The sequence below is a fragment of the Megalobrama amblycephala genome, linkage group LG17 (assembly GCF_018812025.1).
Source record: "Megalobrama amblycephala isolate DHTTF-2021 linkage group LG17, ASM1881202v1, whole genome shotgun sequence".
NCBI lineage: Eukaryota > Metazoa > Chordata > Actinopteri > Cypriniformes > Xenocyprididae > Megalobrama > Megalobrama amblycephala.
In genome coordinates this window covers 24,700,457-24,715,480 of record NC_063060.1, presented here as the reverse complement: position 1 = coordinate 24,715,480, position 15,024 = coordinate 24,700,457, and the positions used below count along the sequence as shown (strand labels likewise).

General features: G+C 36.4%; 1 protein-coding gene across 1 annotated transcript; it reads left to right on the top strand.

The window, feature by feature from the left end:
* Positions 1–200: 200 nt before the first annotated feature.
* zbtb41 (zinc finger and BTB domain containing 41) lies at positions 201–12,350 on the top strand. Its single transcript, XM_048163957.1, has 11 exons — positions 201–355; positions 1,359–2,590; positions 3,466–3,673; positions 6,323–6,392; positions 6,528–6,675; positions 6,788–6,917; positions 7,039–7,134; positions 7,809–7,915; positions 9,441–9,546; positions 9,710–9,798; positions 10,918–12,350. The coding sequence occupies exons 2-11, from the start codon at positions 1,396–1,398 to the stop codon at positions 11,517–11,519; spliced, it is 2,751 nt and encodes a 916-aa protein (XP_048019914.1). The 5' UTR covers positions 201–355; positions 1,359–1,395; the 3' UTR covers positions 11,520–12,350.
* The last annotated feature ends 2,674 nt before the right edge of the window (positions 12,351–15,024 follow it).

Below are 15,024 nucleotides of genomic sequence, written 5' to 3'. Positions count from 1 at the left end.
AACTACATTACCCATAATGCTATGCTTCTTACGTCGTTGCACATTCATTGTTATTAATATTATTATTATTTTTATTTATAAATGAAAATAATACATTATTAACTTTCATTCAATTACAAGTTTTACACAGAGGACGGATTTTCGGAGGACGAATACTTTGTACATGTCAACCAATGAAACAGGAAGACATTTCGCCTTTAGCCAATGAAAAAACAGTTTGTTGAGACGTCGGAACCCTGGACGATGGAAAAAGGACACAATACGCGTTTTATAATCTTATAGTTTTGTTGTTTGTATACAAAGGTAAAATAAGAGACCGCTTCAAAACACCACCGCATGTTTAATCTTTTTAAAGGTAAGACTGGAACTGAGAAACAAGTCGCTCTTCGTAGTTTGCCATGGGCCATTTTAGGGTCGTTTGTCAGCGCACTCCTGTTCTGGAGGGGCCCTGTGGGAGCATGACATAATGGGGGGCCGTAAGGGGTAGTTCACTTCAGATTTGCATTGTTCTCATTCGCAGCGGAATGTGTGTATAATGTAATGCATGCTGAGCATGTTGTAATGTGTTTGTTTCGTTTGTGTCATTTCCTCACCCAGTGCAACACTGCAAGCAAAACGTCCTCATAAATGGCACTGTCAATGCTTCGTTCTGTCTGAAGTTACAGACTGCATGTCACTAACTCCATACATACATACATACATACATACATATATATATATATATATATATATATATGTATGTATGTTCATTCCCGTGGCATGATTCTGTTATTTAGAATAAATCATCAATAATCATAAATGCATAATCAACATTAATGGTTTAGTCAAAATTTGCTATTGGACAAAATATGTCCTACAATTTTACCTGCTATTAGAGTTTTGTTGTTGTTTCTACTTTGAAGTAAACCAGAATTGAACACTAGTAGGATGTACTTAACACAAATGTGCAATTTATTTGTATTTAAAATGTATAGTTTCAACATTATGTTTCCAAATTTAAATAAATAAATAATAGTATGTTTTTTTTTAAATAAACAACATATACTGACGGAACGAACAGGTTAATAAAAGGTTCTGAAATTAATATGTGTGATATGTAAAATATGGTTTTCAATAGTTGGAGGCAAAACCATCATATATTCTCAATTCATTCTTAATCCAGGTGAATGATTTAGCAATATCTATAAGAAATACCATGACAGTCCACATTTTTTTTGTTTATAACAGTATTCACAAATAATCATTGCAATAAAATACTTATAAATGTATTAACAGTTTAATACACTTTATTAAGTAAATAACTATAAACCCATAAATAACTACTAAAGAATCAGTGTTTCTGTAAATGTATTTTTCAGCTCTAAAAATGGAATTTTGGTTTTGAAAACCCTAAACATGAAGAAGAAAGTCAGTCCATCCCAGCAGTCAAAAGCAAAGGATATCGGTAGCAAAGAAACTCAAGAGACAGCATGTGATGGGCCAACGGCGTGTGATGCCCAGAGCGATGTTGACGTGGCCAATAAAGATTCTTCACAGGAAAAGAGGCATCTGCAAATATCCCAAAGTGATGGCTGTTTCTTGAAGTTCTTGAACGAAGACCGTCAGAAACTGCCATCATTCTGTGACATAACTGTCACGGTCAGTGGGAAGATGTATCATGCCCACAAGGTGGTTTTGGCTTTTGGCAGTGGCTATTTTCATGCCAGATTTAGTGAAAACCCTGAACTGCACCATGTTACCATTGATAACATAGAGGGCTCCATCTTTGGACACTTGCTGAACTTCCTCTACACGTCTGAATTTGAAGTTTCAGAAAGCCAGATTCCTGCTTTGGCTGAGGCTGCTTGTTTTCTGGATATGATGGAAGCTGTAAATCTTTTAGCAAAGTGGGTGACTCCAGCTCAAGCTGATGAAGAAAGTGATGTTCAGCGGGTTCCACTGGAGACCCCAGATGTCCCGAATATCCAAACTTCAGGAGGAGCCAAGTGCTCCTTTTGCAATCGCACATTCTGCTACAAGAAGTCTCTGGAGAATCACCTGGCCAAGACGCACAGCGCTGGTTGCCATGTTGAGGAAGAGCAAAACCCGGCAATCGCATCTGCAGCCACTACCCGCAGATCTGCCCGTCAGAGGAGGACCCCTGCTAAATTTGAGAGCCAGGAGAGCGGAAATATCCACGTCCTGTCTGGAAAACCCAGTCAAAAAACTTCAAAGGATGACGATGCGCCCTTTGAGGAGGAGGAAGAAGAGGATGACGAAAGTGAGGAAGAGCAACAGAATGAGCAGGAAGAGCAAAGTAGTAAGGAGGGCCGAGAAGAAACTTCCACTGCCGTGGACATGAAGGAGGCAGAAGGCGAAGACGATGAGAAGCAAGAGGAGGAACATGTGGCTGAACTCAGTAAGGCTGGAGAGGAGGCTGAGACCCAGAAGGAGACCGAACCGAGATCCAGTCATGCTGTTGAGGAGCAAAACCAAGCGACGGAGGTCACCGGTCATGTCTTTCCTGAGGGACTTGCTCCTGTTGTGGTCCAGAGCAATAACAAAAAGACTCTAAAATGTCCCAAATGTGAAAAGACCTTTGATCGCATAGGTGAGCACTATAATGTAAAGACTGAAGGATGTAGTCGGTGACTTTTTTGTCTTCTCTCTTAATTTATTTAATATACATTAATAATGCAGTACATACACTACTGTTCAAAAGTTGGTAAGATTTTATGTTGTAAAAGAAGTCTCTTATGCTCATCAAGGCTGCATTTATTTGATCCAAAATACAGTGAAACAGTAATACCGTGAAATATTATTACAGTTTAAAACTTAACTATATTCTTATATGTTTTAAAATGTAATGTATTCTTGTGATGCAAAGCTGAATTTCAGCATAATTTCAGTCTTCAGTCACATGATCCTTTAGAAACTATTTTAATATGCTGATTTGATGCTCAAGAAACACTTCTTATCATCAATGTTGAAAACAGTTGAGCTGCTTAATATTTTTGTGGAATCTGTGATATTTTTTCATGATTTTTTGATGAATAGACAGTTTAAAAGAACAGCATTTATTTGAAATAAACCTTTTGTAACATCATGCAGGTATTTACTATCACTTTTGATCAATTTAATGTGTCCTTACTGAATAAAAGTATTAAGTTCTTAAAAAAAAAAAAAAAATCTTACTGACCACAAACTTTTGAACAACAGTGTGCATACTGTGACTTGAATACACCTCTTCTATGATGAGCATGTTTTTAATTTCTATATTAAAATTTATATTTGATATTTTTGGGGCGTAAGTCAAAAATGTTAGGGCGATACAACTGTCCTGATATCATAAGGAAGGCAGCAGTTTGCTTCATTTCTATTATTATTATTATTTGAATAAAAAGATTAATGCCATTTTTGTTGTTAATGTAATGGCTTATGTCAGGCTTTGTCTCAGTTGCTGCTTTGCTTTTCCTCATTTTGTAGGTAAATATGAGAGTCACACCAGAGTACACACAGGAGAAAAACCTTTCCAGTGTGACATCTGTCTTCAGTGCTACTCCACCAAATCAAACCTCACTGTGCACAAGAAGAAACATGACAGTGATACACCCGTCCAGAGGAAAGAGCACAAATGTCCCTTCTGCAACAAGCTTCATGCCAGCAGGAAGACTCTCAGCAGACACGTGAAGAGGTGAGTGGGAATCCCATCGCAATCATAATTTAAAAAACAAAATAAAAAGAAAAAAAAAAGAAATTATAATTTTCCATGAAGAAAATAAAGCCTATTTTATGATGATTAAGATTGTTTTTGCATTGTGACAATTTCTAAGCCACAATTTCTTCCAGAAAACATGTTGGCTTTGATGTGCAGCTAAACAAAACAACAAAATCTGATGAATAATTTATTAAATCTTAGGTAGCTTCACAGAGGAATCGTAAAATGGCATGGACAATATTATTGGCACCTTCTAGAGGTAGTAAAAAATGATTCATTTCAAGCAAGTGATTCTTGTTCACTTTAAAATTGAACCCTCCTGTTCAATTCTAATCACATATTCACTATGTGTACTGCAAAGAGAATGGACAAAAGAAAGAAAACCAGAGAATTATTTTAAGTGTTCAGAAACAAGATTATAGCCAAGCATGGACAATCTCAAGGCTACAAGCACATCTCCATAGACCTTGATGTTCCTGTTTTCATCACACATAATGTTATCAAGAAGTTTAATGCTCATGGCATTGTAGCCAACCTCACTGGATGTGGCCATAAGAGAAACCTTGATGCAAGATTGCAGTGAAAAATCTCTGACCTCTGCCAACTGCCACACTGATTACACAGACCACCCCAACTTTGAGAATACTGGGCATTTCAAATTATAACATATGAACAAATTACCATGGACAGTTTGGAAATTGTGTGATCTTAATTGTCATAAAAATAATGTAAAACAAAATAATCCTAATGGTCTTCAAAGTGGGCTTCATTTTGTTCATGTAAAGTATCATCTTAGATTTCTTAAAGGATTAGTCCACCTTTAAATAAAATTTTCCTGATAATTTACTCACCCCCATGTCATCCAAGATGTCCATGTCTTTCTTTCTTCAGTCGAAAAGAAATTAAAGTTTTTGATGAAAACATTCCAGGATTTTTTTCCATATAGTAGACTTCAATGGGCACCAAACAGTTGAAGGTCAAAATTAGTTTAATTGCAGCTTCAAATTGTTCTACATGATCCCAGGTGAGAAATAAGGGTCTTATCTAGTGAAACCATCGCTCATTTTCTGAAAAAAATGGAAAATTATATTGTTTTAACCATAAATGCTCATCTTGAACAAGCTCTCTTCTTCTTCTCTATTTGAATTCCAGCAGTGTAGACACTGATAAGTGTATTACTGCCCTCCACAGGTCAAAGTTTGAACTAATTGTTATATACTATTGAACTAGCATATTGCATATAAAAATTAATTCAAAACTTTGACCTGTGGAGGACAGTAATACACTTATCAGTGTCTACACTGCCAGAATTCTAATAGAGAAGAAGAAGAGAGCTAGTTCAAGATGAATTTTGCATTTCTGGTTAAAATGTATAAATGAGTAATTGTTTCTCTTGATAAGACCCTTATTTCTCGTCTGGGATTGTGTAGAACAATTTGAAGCTGCAGTGAAACTAATTTTGACCTTCAACTGTTTGGTGCCCATTGAAGTCTGTTATATGGAAAAGAAATCCTGGAATGTTTTCATCAAAAACTTTAATTTCTTTTCGACTGAAGAAAGAAAGACATGGACATCTTGGATGACATGGGGGTGAGTAAATTATCAGGAAAAGTTTATTTAAAAGTGGACTAATCCTTTAAATCAGCACAATTTGTTATAGAAATGGTTCATACCAACTTTTTGTAGAATGATGGTCTTCTGTGGAACACAAAGGATGATATTTTGAAGAATGCCGGTAACCAAACAGTTTCGGTTCTTACATTATATTTTTTGACCATACAATAGAAGTCAATGGGAACCAAAACTGTTTGGTTACCAACATTCTTCAAAATATCTTATTTTGTGTTCCGCAGAAGAATGAAAGTCATACAGGTTTATAACAACATGAGGGTGAGTAAATGATGAGAGAATTTTCATTTTTGGGTGAAAATTATCCCTTTAAGTCGTCGCCGATAGCCTAGTGGTTAGTGTGCCGACATATGGCACAAATGCGTTCTTGATGACCCGAGTTCGATTCCCGCCTGCTCTCTACTGTCCTCTCCAAATAAAGGCACAAAAACCCATAAATATAAGCCCATAAATTATCCCTTTAAGAGATGGCTGTTATGTATTCTGTTTCTACTAAATAAATACATGCATTTCCACAATTATTAACATTGTAAACCTAGTACATATTTAGCTGAGGGAGTAACTGTAAATTTGACATCTTTCTCTCTTCTGACTGCTGTATTAAATTTCTCTATATTTTGTCCTCTTTTGGAAAGTTGTGGAGCGCTATCATGGATTTGTTTTCTTTTGCTCCTGAAGCAAATGGGAATACAAAAAAATCAAATTTGCTGCATATTTGTCCCACGGTCACCATTTTACAAATGTACCCATCTATGATGGCTTCTGCTTCTGAGAATCCTGGAAATTTCAAAAGGGTCCTTTCTTCTGTTTTGTTTACGTTATGTTTCCTGCTCAGTTTATTCAGCCTTCTATTGAAAAAACGTCTTTTGATTTAATGTGTTTTGCAAAGTCACTCGCTGTAGTTTCCAATACATTTTCAGAACTGTTGTTTTGATAATGAAATGCTTTACCTTGCCTGAGTATGTGACCAAAGTCCAACACATTGTCTGCTAATAGATTTCATCCTGACCACCTCCAGGAGTTTCTCACTCAGAAAAAGAAGAAGAGTGAAGGCTGGAAATGTGACGTGAGTTATTTGCCTTATGTATTTTATGCACTATATTCAAATGGCCACAAAATGCCTTGAAGTTGACATGAAATTCTGTTTGCAAACAATTTTACAATTGCCTGTATCACTGCTTTCCCGTTGCTGTATTTGTAGATCTGTCACAAGTCATTCAGTCGTCGCCCCCATCTGGAGGAGCACATGATCTTACATTCACAGGACAAACCCTTCAAGTGTGCCTACTGTGATGATTACTTCAAGTCGAGATTTGCCCGGTTGAAGCACCAAGAAAAGTTTCATTTGGGTAAAGCTTTACAATTTTTTTTTTTTTTTTTTTTTTGGTAATGAACAGTACCAAAAGCATTTAACTTGCATTTAACCCAGACCCTAATGCTGACAAAATGTCCAATATCTAGGACCCTTTCCTTGTGACATCTGTGGTCGTCAGTTTAATGACACAGGAAACCGCAAACGTCACATAGAGTGCACACATGGGGGGAAGAGGAAATGGACCTGCTTTCTTTGTGGCAAATCAGTTCGAGAGAGGTAAGATGCAGCTGTTATGCTTAAAACACTGATATTACCAAAACCGTATGCCAGTGCAATAATTGTTGGATGTTTTATTCAAAAATAAACTCTCTCAGCTAATTTATGAACATATTTTTAGGACAACCCTCAGAGAGCATCTGAGGATCCATAGCGGGGAAAAACCTCACTTGTGCAGCATCTGCGGACAAAGTTTCCGTCACGGAAGCTCCTACAGGTCTGTGAGAGTGCGGAACTAATGTATGTAAGATACATACAAGAAACATGATTCATGATTCTGTTTTCTGTTTGAATGTATTTTAAAATGTAATTTATTCCTGTGATGCAAAGCGGAATTTTCAGCATCATTACTCCAGTCTTCAGTATCACATGATCCTTCAAAAGTCATTCTAATTGATGATTTGTTGACTATAAACATTTCTTATTATTATCATATTAAGCAGTTATGCTGCTTAATATATTTGTGGAAACCATGAAACATTTTTGATGAATGGAAAGTTCCAAATAATAGCATTTATAATTTTAAGTGCTGTATAATGCATCATTGAAAACTGTACTAACCCCAAACATTTGAACAAGATTAAAAGGGTTAGTTCACCCAAAAATGAAAATTCTGTCATTAATTACTCACCCTCATGTCGTTTCAAACCTGTACGACTTTCATTCATCTTCAGAACACAAATTAAGATATTTTTGATGAAATCTGAGAGATTTCTGTCCCTCCATAGACAATATCTTAGTTTGTGTTCTGAAGATGAACAAAAGTCTTACGGGTGTGGAACGACATGAGGGTGAGTAAATAATGACAGAATTCTTATTTTCGGGTGAACTAACCCTTTAAATGGGATAGTTTTATTTATTACCAGTGCTGTTGTTTTGTCTATATTTTAGGCTTCACCTTCGTGTCCATCATGAGGACAAGCGATATGAATGTGAGGAATGTGGCAAAACTTTCATTCGCCACGATCATCTAAAGAAACACAAAAAAATTCATACAGGTAATTTTCAAATTCAAGTTCAGAAACCACAGATATAAATTATGAATAAATGCAAGAAATTTTAACATACTTTGATTTAACATGCTAAGTTAATTCAAGGTGACATCATTTCCCCTACTGTTTGTCAGCCATCATATCTGGAGAGCTTCAGTGATGCCTTAAATGTCTAGATGGATGACTCACTAGGATTTAAAACTGTCGACCCAAATTGTATCATCATTTAATGAAGTTTTATTAACAAAGTTCGGGAGGAGCATGTTCAGATAATTAAAATGAAAATTCTGTCATTTATTACTCACCCTCATGCCGTTCCACACCCGTAAGACCTTTGTTAATCTTCGGAACGCAAATTAAGATATTTTTGTTGAAATCCGATGGCTCCATGAGGCCTCCATAGGGAGCAATGACATTTCCTCTCTCAAGATCCATTAATGTACTAAAAACATATTTATATCAGTTCATGTGAGTACAGTGGTTCAATATTAATATTATAAAGCGATGAGAATATTTTTGGTGCACCAAAAAAAACAAAATAACGACTTATATAGTGATGGCTGATTTCAAAACACTGCTTCAGGAATCTTTGGAGAATAATGAATCAGCGTGTTGAATCAGCGGTTCGGAGCGCCAAAGTCACATGATTTCAGCAGTTTGGCGGTTTGGCGCACAATCTGAATCATGATTTGATACGCTGATTCATAACGCTTCCGAAGCTTCATGAAGCAGTGTTTTGAAATCGGCCATATATAATATTAATATTGAACCACTGTACTCACATGAACTGATTTAAATATGTTTTTAGTACATTAATGGATCTTGAGAGAGGAAATGTCATTGCTTTGTGTTTCGAAGATTAACGAAGGTCTTACAGGTGTGGAATGGCATGAGGGTGAGTAATAAATGACATTATTTTCATTTTTGGGTGAACTAACCCTTTAACCTAATTAGCTCAGGTGGAGAGCATTCAGTTAATCAACGCAAACCAATGACAAGAGGTATAAATACAGCAGACTTACCTCTGTTCATCTGACAGTTTATCAGCATCCCTCCTCCACCCCATCTCCTCACTTCAGTTCTATCTACTTTTACCACAACTGGGGGGAATACACTGGGTTCGGGCCAAAATTTCCGAGCTCGGAGCCCTCCCACCGGACAGCACGCCAAATACGCATAACTTTTACTGTACTTAATTATATGTAAATGTAAACTCGTGAACTCACCCTCGTGTCATTCAACACCTGTTTGACTTTCTGTGGAACACAAAATAAGATATCTTGAAGAATGTTGGTAGCCAAAGAGTTTCGTTTTCTATTGATTTCCATCGTATGGTCAAAAACTATAATGTAAATCAATAGGGACTGAAACTGGTTACCAAAATGTTCATTTTTGGATGCCCCTCATTTTGGATTGTCCCTTTAAGGCTAAAAACACTGAAATCCACCTTAAAACTATTAAACTACCCACATGAGATTGTTCATCCTGCCCATGACTGCTTTATGTGCTTTATAACATTTATTTTGTGTAGGGGAGAGAGCGCACCAGTGTGAAGAGTGTGGAAAATGCTTCCGACGTGCCGACCACCTGACTGTCCATTATAAAAGCATTCACCTGGGAGAGAAGATCTGGCGAAGGCATGTCAATACATACACAAACACACACACACCAATTTCAGAAACAATAACTGTTTTTGTGATGATACATGTGGTCTTTGTTATGCAATACAAAATAATGCCTGCAGTTGATGTTGGTTGTGTGAGATCTGTGATTTCATGATAATGTTCTATAATTTAACAGGTATAAAGCAGTAGTGCATCAGTGTCAGGTGTGCAAGAAAGAGTTCAGAGGGAAGACCAACCTCATGTCACATTTCAGAACGCATTCAGGTAAAATACACTACCATATACGCTACTGTGTGAGAAAAAAAATCAAGTTTACAGAGTTTTAGTATCAGTACTACATTAAACTACTATATAATGTTGAGAAAAACACGCGGGTCTCAACATAACACCGACTGTACGCCCCCAACATTTGCATATGCCAGCCCATGATCGAGAAACAGCGAAAAATGGCAGATGGAGCAATAATAACTGACATGATCCATGATTACATGATATTTTTAGTGATATTTGTAAATTGTCTTTCTAAATGTTTCGTTAGCATGTTGCTAATGTACTGTTAAATGTGGTTAAAGTTACCATCGTTTATTACTGTATTCGTGGAGACGAGAGCCGTCGCTATTTTCATTTTTAAACACTTGCATGTATAATTCATAAACACAACTTCATTCTTTGTAAATCTCTTCAACAGTGTAGCATTAGCCCGTTAGCCACAGAGCACTATCAAACTCATTCAGAATCAAATGTAAACATCCAAATAAATACTATACTCACAGGAATCGATGCATGCATGCAAGATGAACATCTTGTAAAGATCCATTTATATTAGCTGTGTGAACTTTGTTTATGCACTGTATAACTGCACTTATAGTCGAGAGCTCGGGAGGGCAGGGAGTGCACGATTTAAAGGGGCCGCGCAGCCTGAATCGGTGCATAGTTAATGATGCCCCAAAATAGGCAGTTAAAAAAATAAATTAAAAAAAATCTATGGGGTATTTTGAGCTGAAACTTCAGACACATTCAGGAGACACCTTAGACTTATATTACATCTTTTGAAAAGACGTTCTACGGCACCTTTAATTTTTTGTTACCTTTTACCGTATGTCTTGGAGTATCGCAATAATATCGTATCGTTAGATCAGTATATGATCGTGATATGTAACGAATCCGAATCATTTTTGCTTAATTTTTATTGTAACGATACCTTTTACTGCCCTTTTGATCAAAAAAATGCAGCCTTGGTGAACATAAGAGACTTTTTTCAAAAACATTTAAAATACTTGGCCACCTCAAACTTTTGAACGGTAGCGTACATTAAATTTTACCGGCAAATTGTGGCATTTCTGCTACACAACTTTTTCTGATCCAATATTTTGCTGTCCTCAGGTGAGAAACCCCACCGGTGTGTGATCTGTAACCAGACCTTCCGCATCAAGAAGACTTTGACCAAACACATGGTCATCCACTCAGATGTACGTCCTTTCAACTGCCCGCACTGCAGTGCTACCTTCAAACGTAAGGACAAGCTCAAGTATCACGTGGATCACGTGCACAGCGCCCGCTCGCTCGACCAGCAACAGCAGAACCCCCCCGCTAGCAAGCTGACCGAGCCATTGCCATCAAACGAAACACCCAAACCATACCACAACACATCTAAGACTGTGCTGCAGAGTGTGGCGGCTGATGTTTGCGTTCCTGTGACACTCGTCCCCGTCCAGATGACTGAGGACGCCGAGCTCGCAGTGCACGGTGCACCGCATGGCGTCCTTCCAGCTGTGAGCCAGCAACAGCAGACAGGCTACCAGTCCGCCAGTGACCTAGTGTTCTTAGAAAAGTACACCCTCACACCTCAGCCAACCAACATAGTGCACCCAGTGCGGCCAGACCAGATGCTGGACCCTCGAGAGCAGTCCTACTTAGGCACACTATTGGGACTGGACTCAGCCACATCTGTACAGAACATGTCTAGTGCTGAACATACTCATTAATTCACGACGTTGTTCTTCACATGAATTCCCTTTGGTCCTCACTCCTCAGTCTCTATGTGCTGATCTTAAAGGGTTAGTTCACCCAAAAATAAAATTTCTGTCATCGTTCATCTTCGGAACACAAATGAAGATATTTTTGATGAAATCCATAGAAAGCAACATAATTTCCATCATTTAAGGTCCAGAAAGGTATTAAAGACATTGTTAAAATAGTCCACGTGTCTACAGTGGTTCAACCTTAATGTTATGAAGCGACGAAAATACTTTTTGTGCGCAAAAACAAAACAAAAATAATTACTTTCTTATTAAAAACCTTGGATTTCATCAAAAAGATCTTCATTTGCGTTCTGAAGATGAACGAAGGTCTTTGGAACGACACGAGGGTGAGTACTTAATGACAGAAATTTCATTTTTGGGTGAACTAACCCTCTACAGGCATAGTTCACTCTAAAATGCCACATGTAGACTCTACAGAAATGCACTATTGTAATTCAAAGCAAAAAAATAGTTTGGAACCACATGAGGGGGAATAAATAATGACCGAATTGTACTTTTTGTGTGAACTATTCATTTTATATCGAAGGTGGACAGCTAATAATGACTTGAGGATACTATCATCCACATCAGGACTATGAACTTTGACTGTAGATGGAATCTGTGTCTGTAAATCTCCAATAATTCTGTCCTTTATAAACCGATTGTGTTCATATATCTAACAGATAACCGCAGTGCTGGTGAGTAATTATATTCATGTCAAATCTTCTCAAGTAATTCATCCCTAATCAAAGTTTATGCTTGTGTTCTTGTAAATAAAGCACTCTGGAACAATGAGTTCAGGAAGTTATTTCAAACTGCTTTTTCTAGTCGTTTGTATTGTGTTTTTGTTTGGCTGTTCAGTCACATGGTAGGATGTTGGAAAACGTTTTAGATAAAACAATTCTCACCGCTTTCTTTGGGAAATCAGTTTTATACTGTTTGCTGATTTGAGTTGGTCTATTTAACCCTGTAATGCCTGACATATGAAATAATAGTCTGAAAAACGCTTTCTTTCTTTTTTCTTTTTAATAGAATAGTTTATTGAACATTTTGACAAAATCTATCAAAATCTGAAGTATTAATCATATTAAATACTTCAGGCTTTTATCGCTCACATAGTAGGATTTAGTAAAAACAAAATGCAGCTCATACTTGAGGAAAATTTTTTTATTAATAACTGAGCAAAAATATGCAATTTGGTGAAGTTGCTGATGTTTATATGGTGGAAAAGTAAGATGATATTCTAATAGCTTGTCGTTTAAATAAATGAGATCTTTATAATAGTATAGCAGATGACTTACATAAAATTCATATAAATTTAGGAATTCATAGTTCCTCAAAAGTCTGATGATGTATGACATTCACATTTTGACATTTTAAATAAGATGTATGGATAATCAAGTAAGTTGCTTCAGTCCAATAAGTGAAATATTACTAAAAATCTAAATGTTAATCTTACATTTGCTTTATTATAAACATAAGTAAATATTTCACAGCAAAAAGAAACTCTACCACAATGTGAAGTTAAATGTTGTTAGAATTATACTAAAAGGCATTCACAGGCACAGGCACAGACAATAGATTGTGTACAACAGGTTTTCAGGCAAGTTTTGATCATTTAGAGGCCTCAAATTTGCACATCAAATATAATACAGTTGGCTTTATAGGTTTAAAGAGGATTTTAAAGCATTTTGTTCTGTTGTCTTTCTGCAGTTATTTAGTTTTAAAACAGCATTTCCTATCCACAGTTTTGACATATTTATGTTGCTCTCCATTTGTCCATTCACAACAAATTTTGTGCAGTAAACCATCTCAAACACATGGATGAGATTACAACGAAATCTGACTGTGATACAAAAAGTAGCAAAATGTCACTTGCATAGTAAAGTCAGCAGTGGGCCAAGAGCTAATGTGGTACATGAAGTAAGTACAAGTTTTGGCCATTTGAGTCACACTGCCTCCCTGTGGTCAAATACCAGCAGCTCTTGTGTTCAACACACTTTAAATTTTAAATTTTAACTCGAAGGCCCCATCGTTCAACACAATATTTAACCCTCTACAGCATAGGGAAGTTTTCTTTAGCCCTATGTTAAATAATTTTTTAACAACCAATTAGAAAGGTCGAGAAAGTACCAAAGAACAGTTCAGTAAAGTGTGGGAGTCAATATCAAGCACCATTTGAAGGTGGGACGTCCTGTTCTGACACATGGTCACAGGAGCACATGGTGTGAGAAGGCGGCAATATTATTTGCTTTAGTAATCTTATTTAAAACGACATGAACTGTACATAAAAAATATGTGTGTGTATGAAGGTGTAGAGAAGCCTTTTGTCAGGTTTTATAAAGTTTTTTTATTTTATTTTACATGTTCAGCAATTCAGTTTTTCTTTTCGTTGCCTCAGGGCAACGTTGTGCGATAAGGGGTACTTTTCGAGGAGGTTTTTGACAATAGCTCACATTGGCAACAATGTATTATAAGAAGGGTAGATGCAGGGTTCCTGGGTGTGCAGGAACACCCAAAGTGATGTGCAAAAATTGTAACACACCACTATGTCACAGCAGAGAAGAAGTGCTTTTTGAAGTTTTGTAAGGAGTGAAATCTTATTACATGAAGTACATTATATGGCATGACACACTACATGATACAGACCTATGCATGTATCAAATTAAATATATCAATGTCTTTCAAGTGTTTTTCCCTTTTTACTTAATGATTTCTTGAATTTTTTTTAATTTTGATTTTGATGATAATTTTCTCTATGACTGTTCTATTGGGGTTGGGGGAGGGTGGGGGTCAATTTTTTTTTATTTTTTTTTTTCAATAAAATGTTCCCAAATGAACCAAAAAATTATGTGGAATATTTTTTTTTCATGTGCCATCAACATGTGTGCACTAGAGGGTTAAGGATATTTCTTGTATTTCTGCTGTAATTATGACAAAGCTGCTTATTTATATATATATATATTAACATGGTTATTAATTTAATATATTTGATCTTTATGTTATTGGTCTTTATATTATTTATGTAATAGTCTCTAAATGTTATACTCTGCTGTATATAGCACACCTGTACATACAAATTTGTCTATTTGTGTGTGTGTGTGTGTGTGTGTGTGTGTGTCTTATTCATATATCTTACTGTACTGTTGTTGTCTCTGTGTATTGGAAGCTTCCAGGAAACAGCAATAAAGCTCTTTCTGATTCTAATTTCTACTGTCACCTTTGGATCAGAACTTAAAATGTTTCTCCATTCCAATCATCTGCACTAACTGTTGCCGTCTGTCCATGTTTATGACTTTCCCGCTTGCCACGTTTGCATTTTCCTACGAATTTATTGGCAAGAAATGATTAAGTGTATAAAGTGTTTGTTTAAAAGTGAGCTCTTCTGCTTGAAAGTTTTGAGGGAAAATATACAGGCAGAGCTGGGTAGTAACGGATTACATGTAATCTGGATTATGTAATCAGATTC

Bases quoted from the DNA above. Each gene is read 5' to 3' on its own strand.
- zbtb41 (XM_048163957.1), top strand. From the start codon at position 1,396: ATGAAGAAGAAAGTCAGTCCATCCCAGCAGTCAAAAGCAAAGGATATC. The intron at 3,674-6,322 runs GTGAGTGGGAAT...GTCTGCTAATAG, and splicing joins CTCAGCAGACACGTGAAGAG to ATTTCATCCTGACCACCTCC. The intron at 6,393-6,527 runs GTGAGTTATTTG...CTGTATTTGTAG, and splicing joins GTGAAGGCTGGAAATGTGAC to ATCTGTCACAAGTCATTCAG.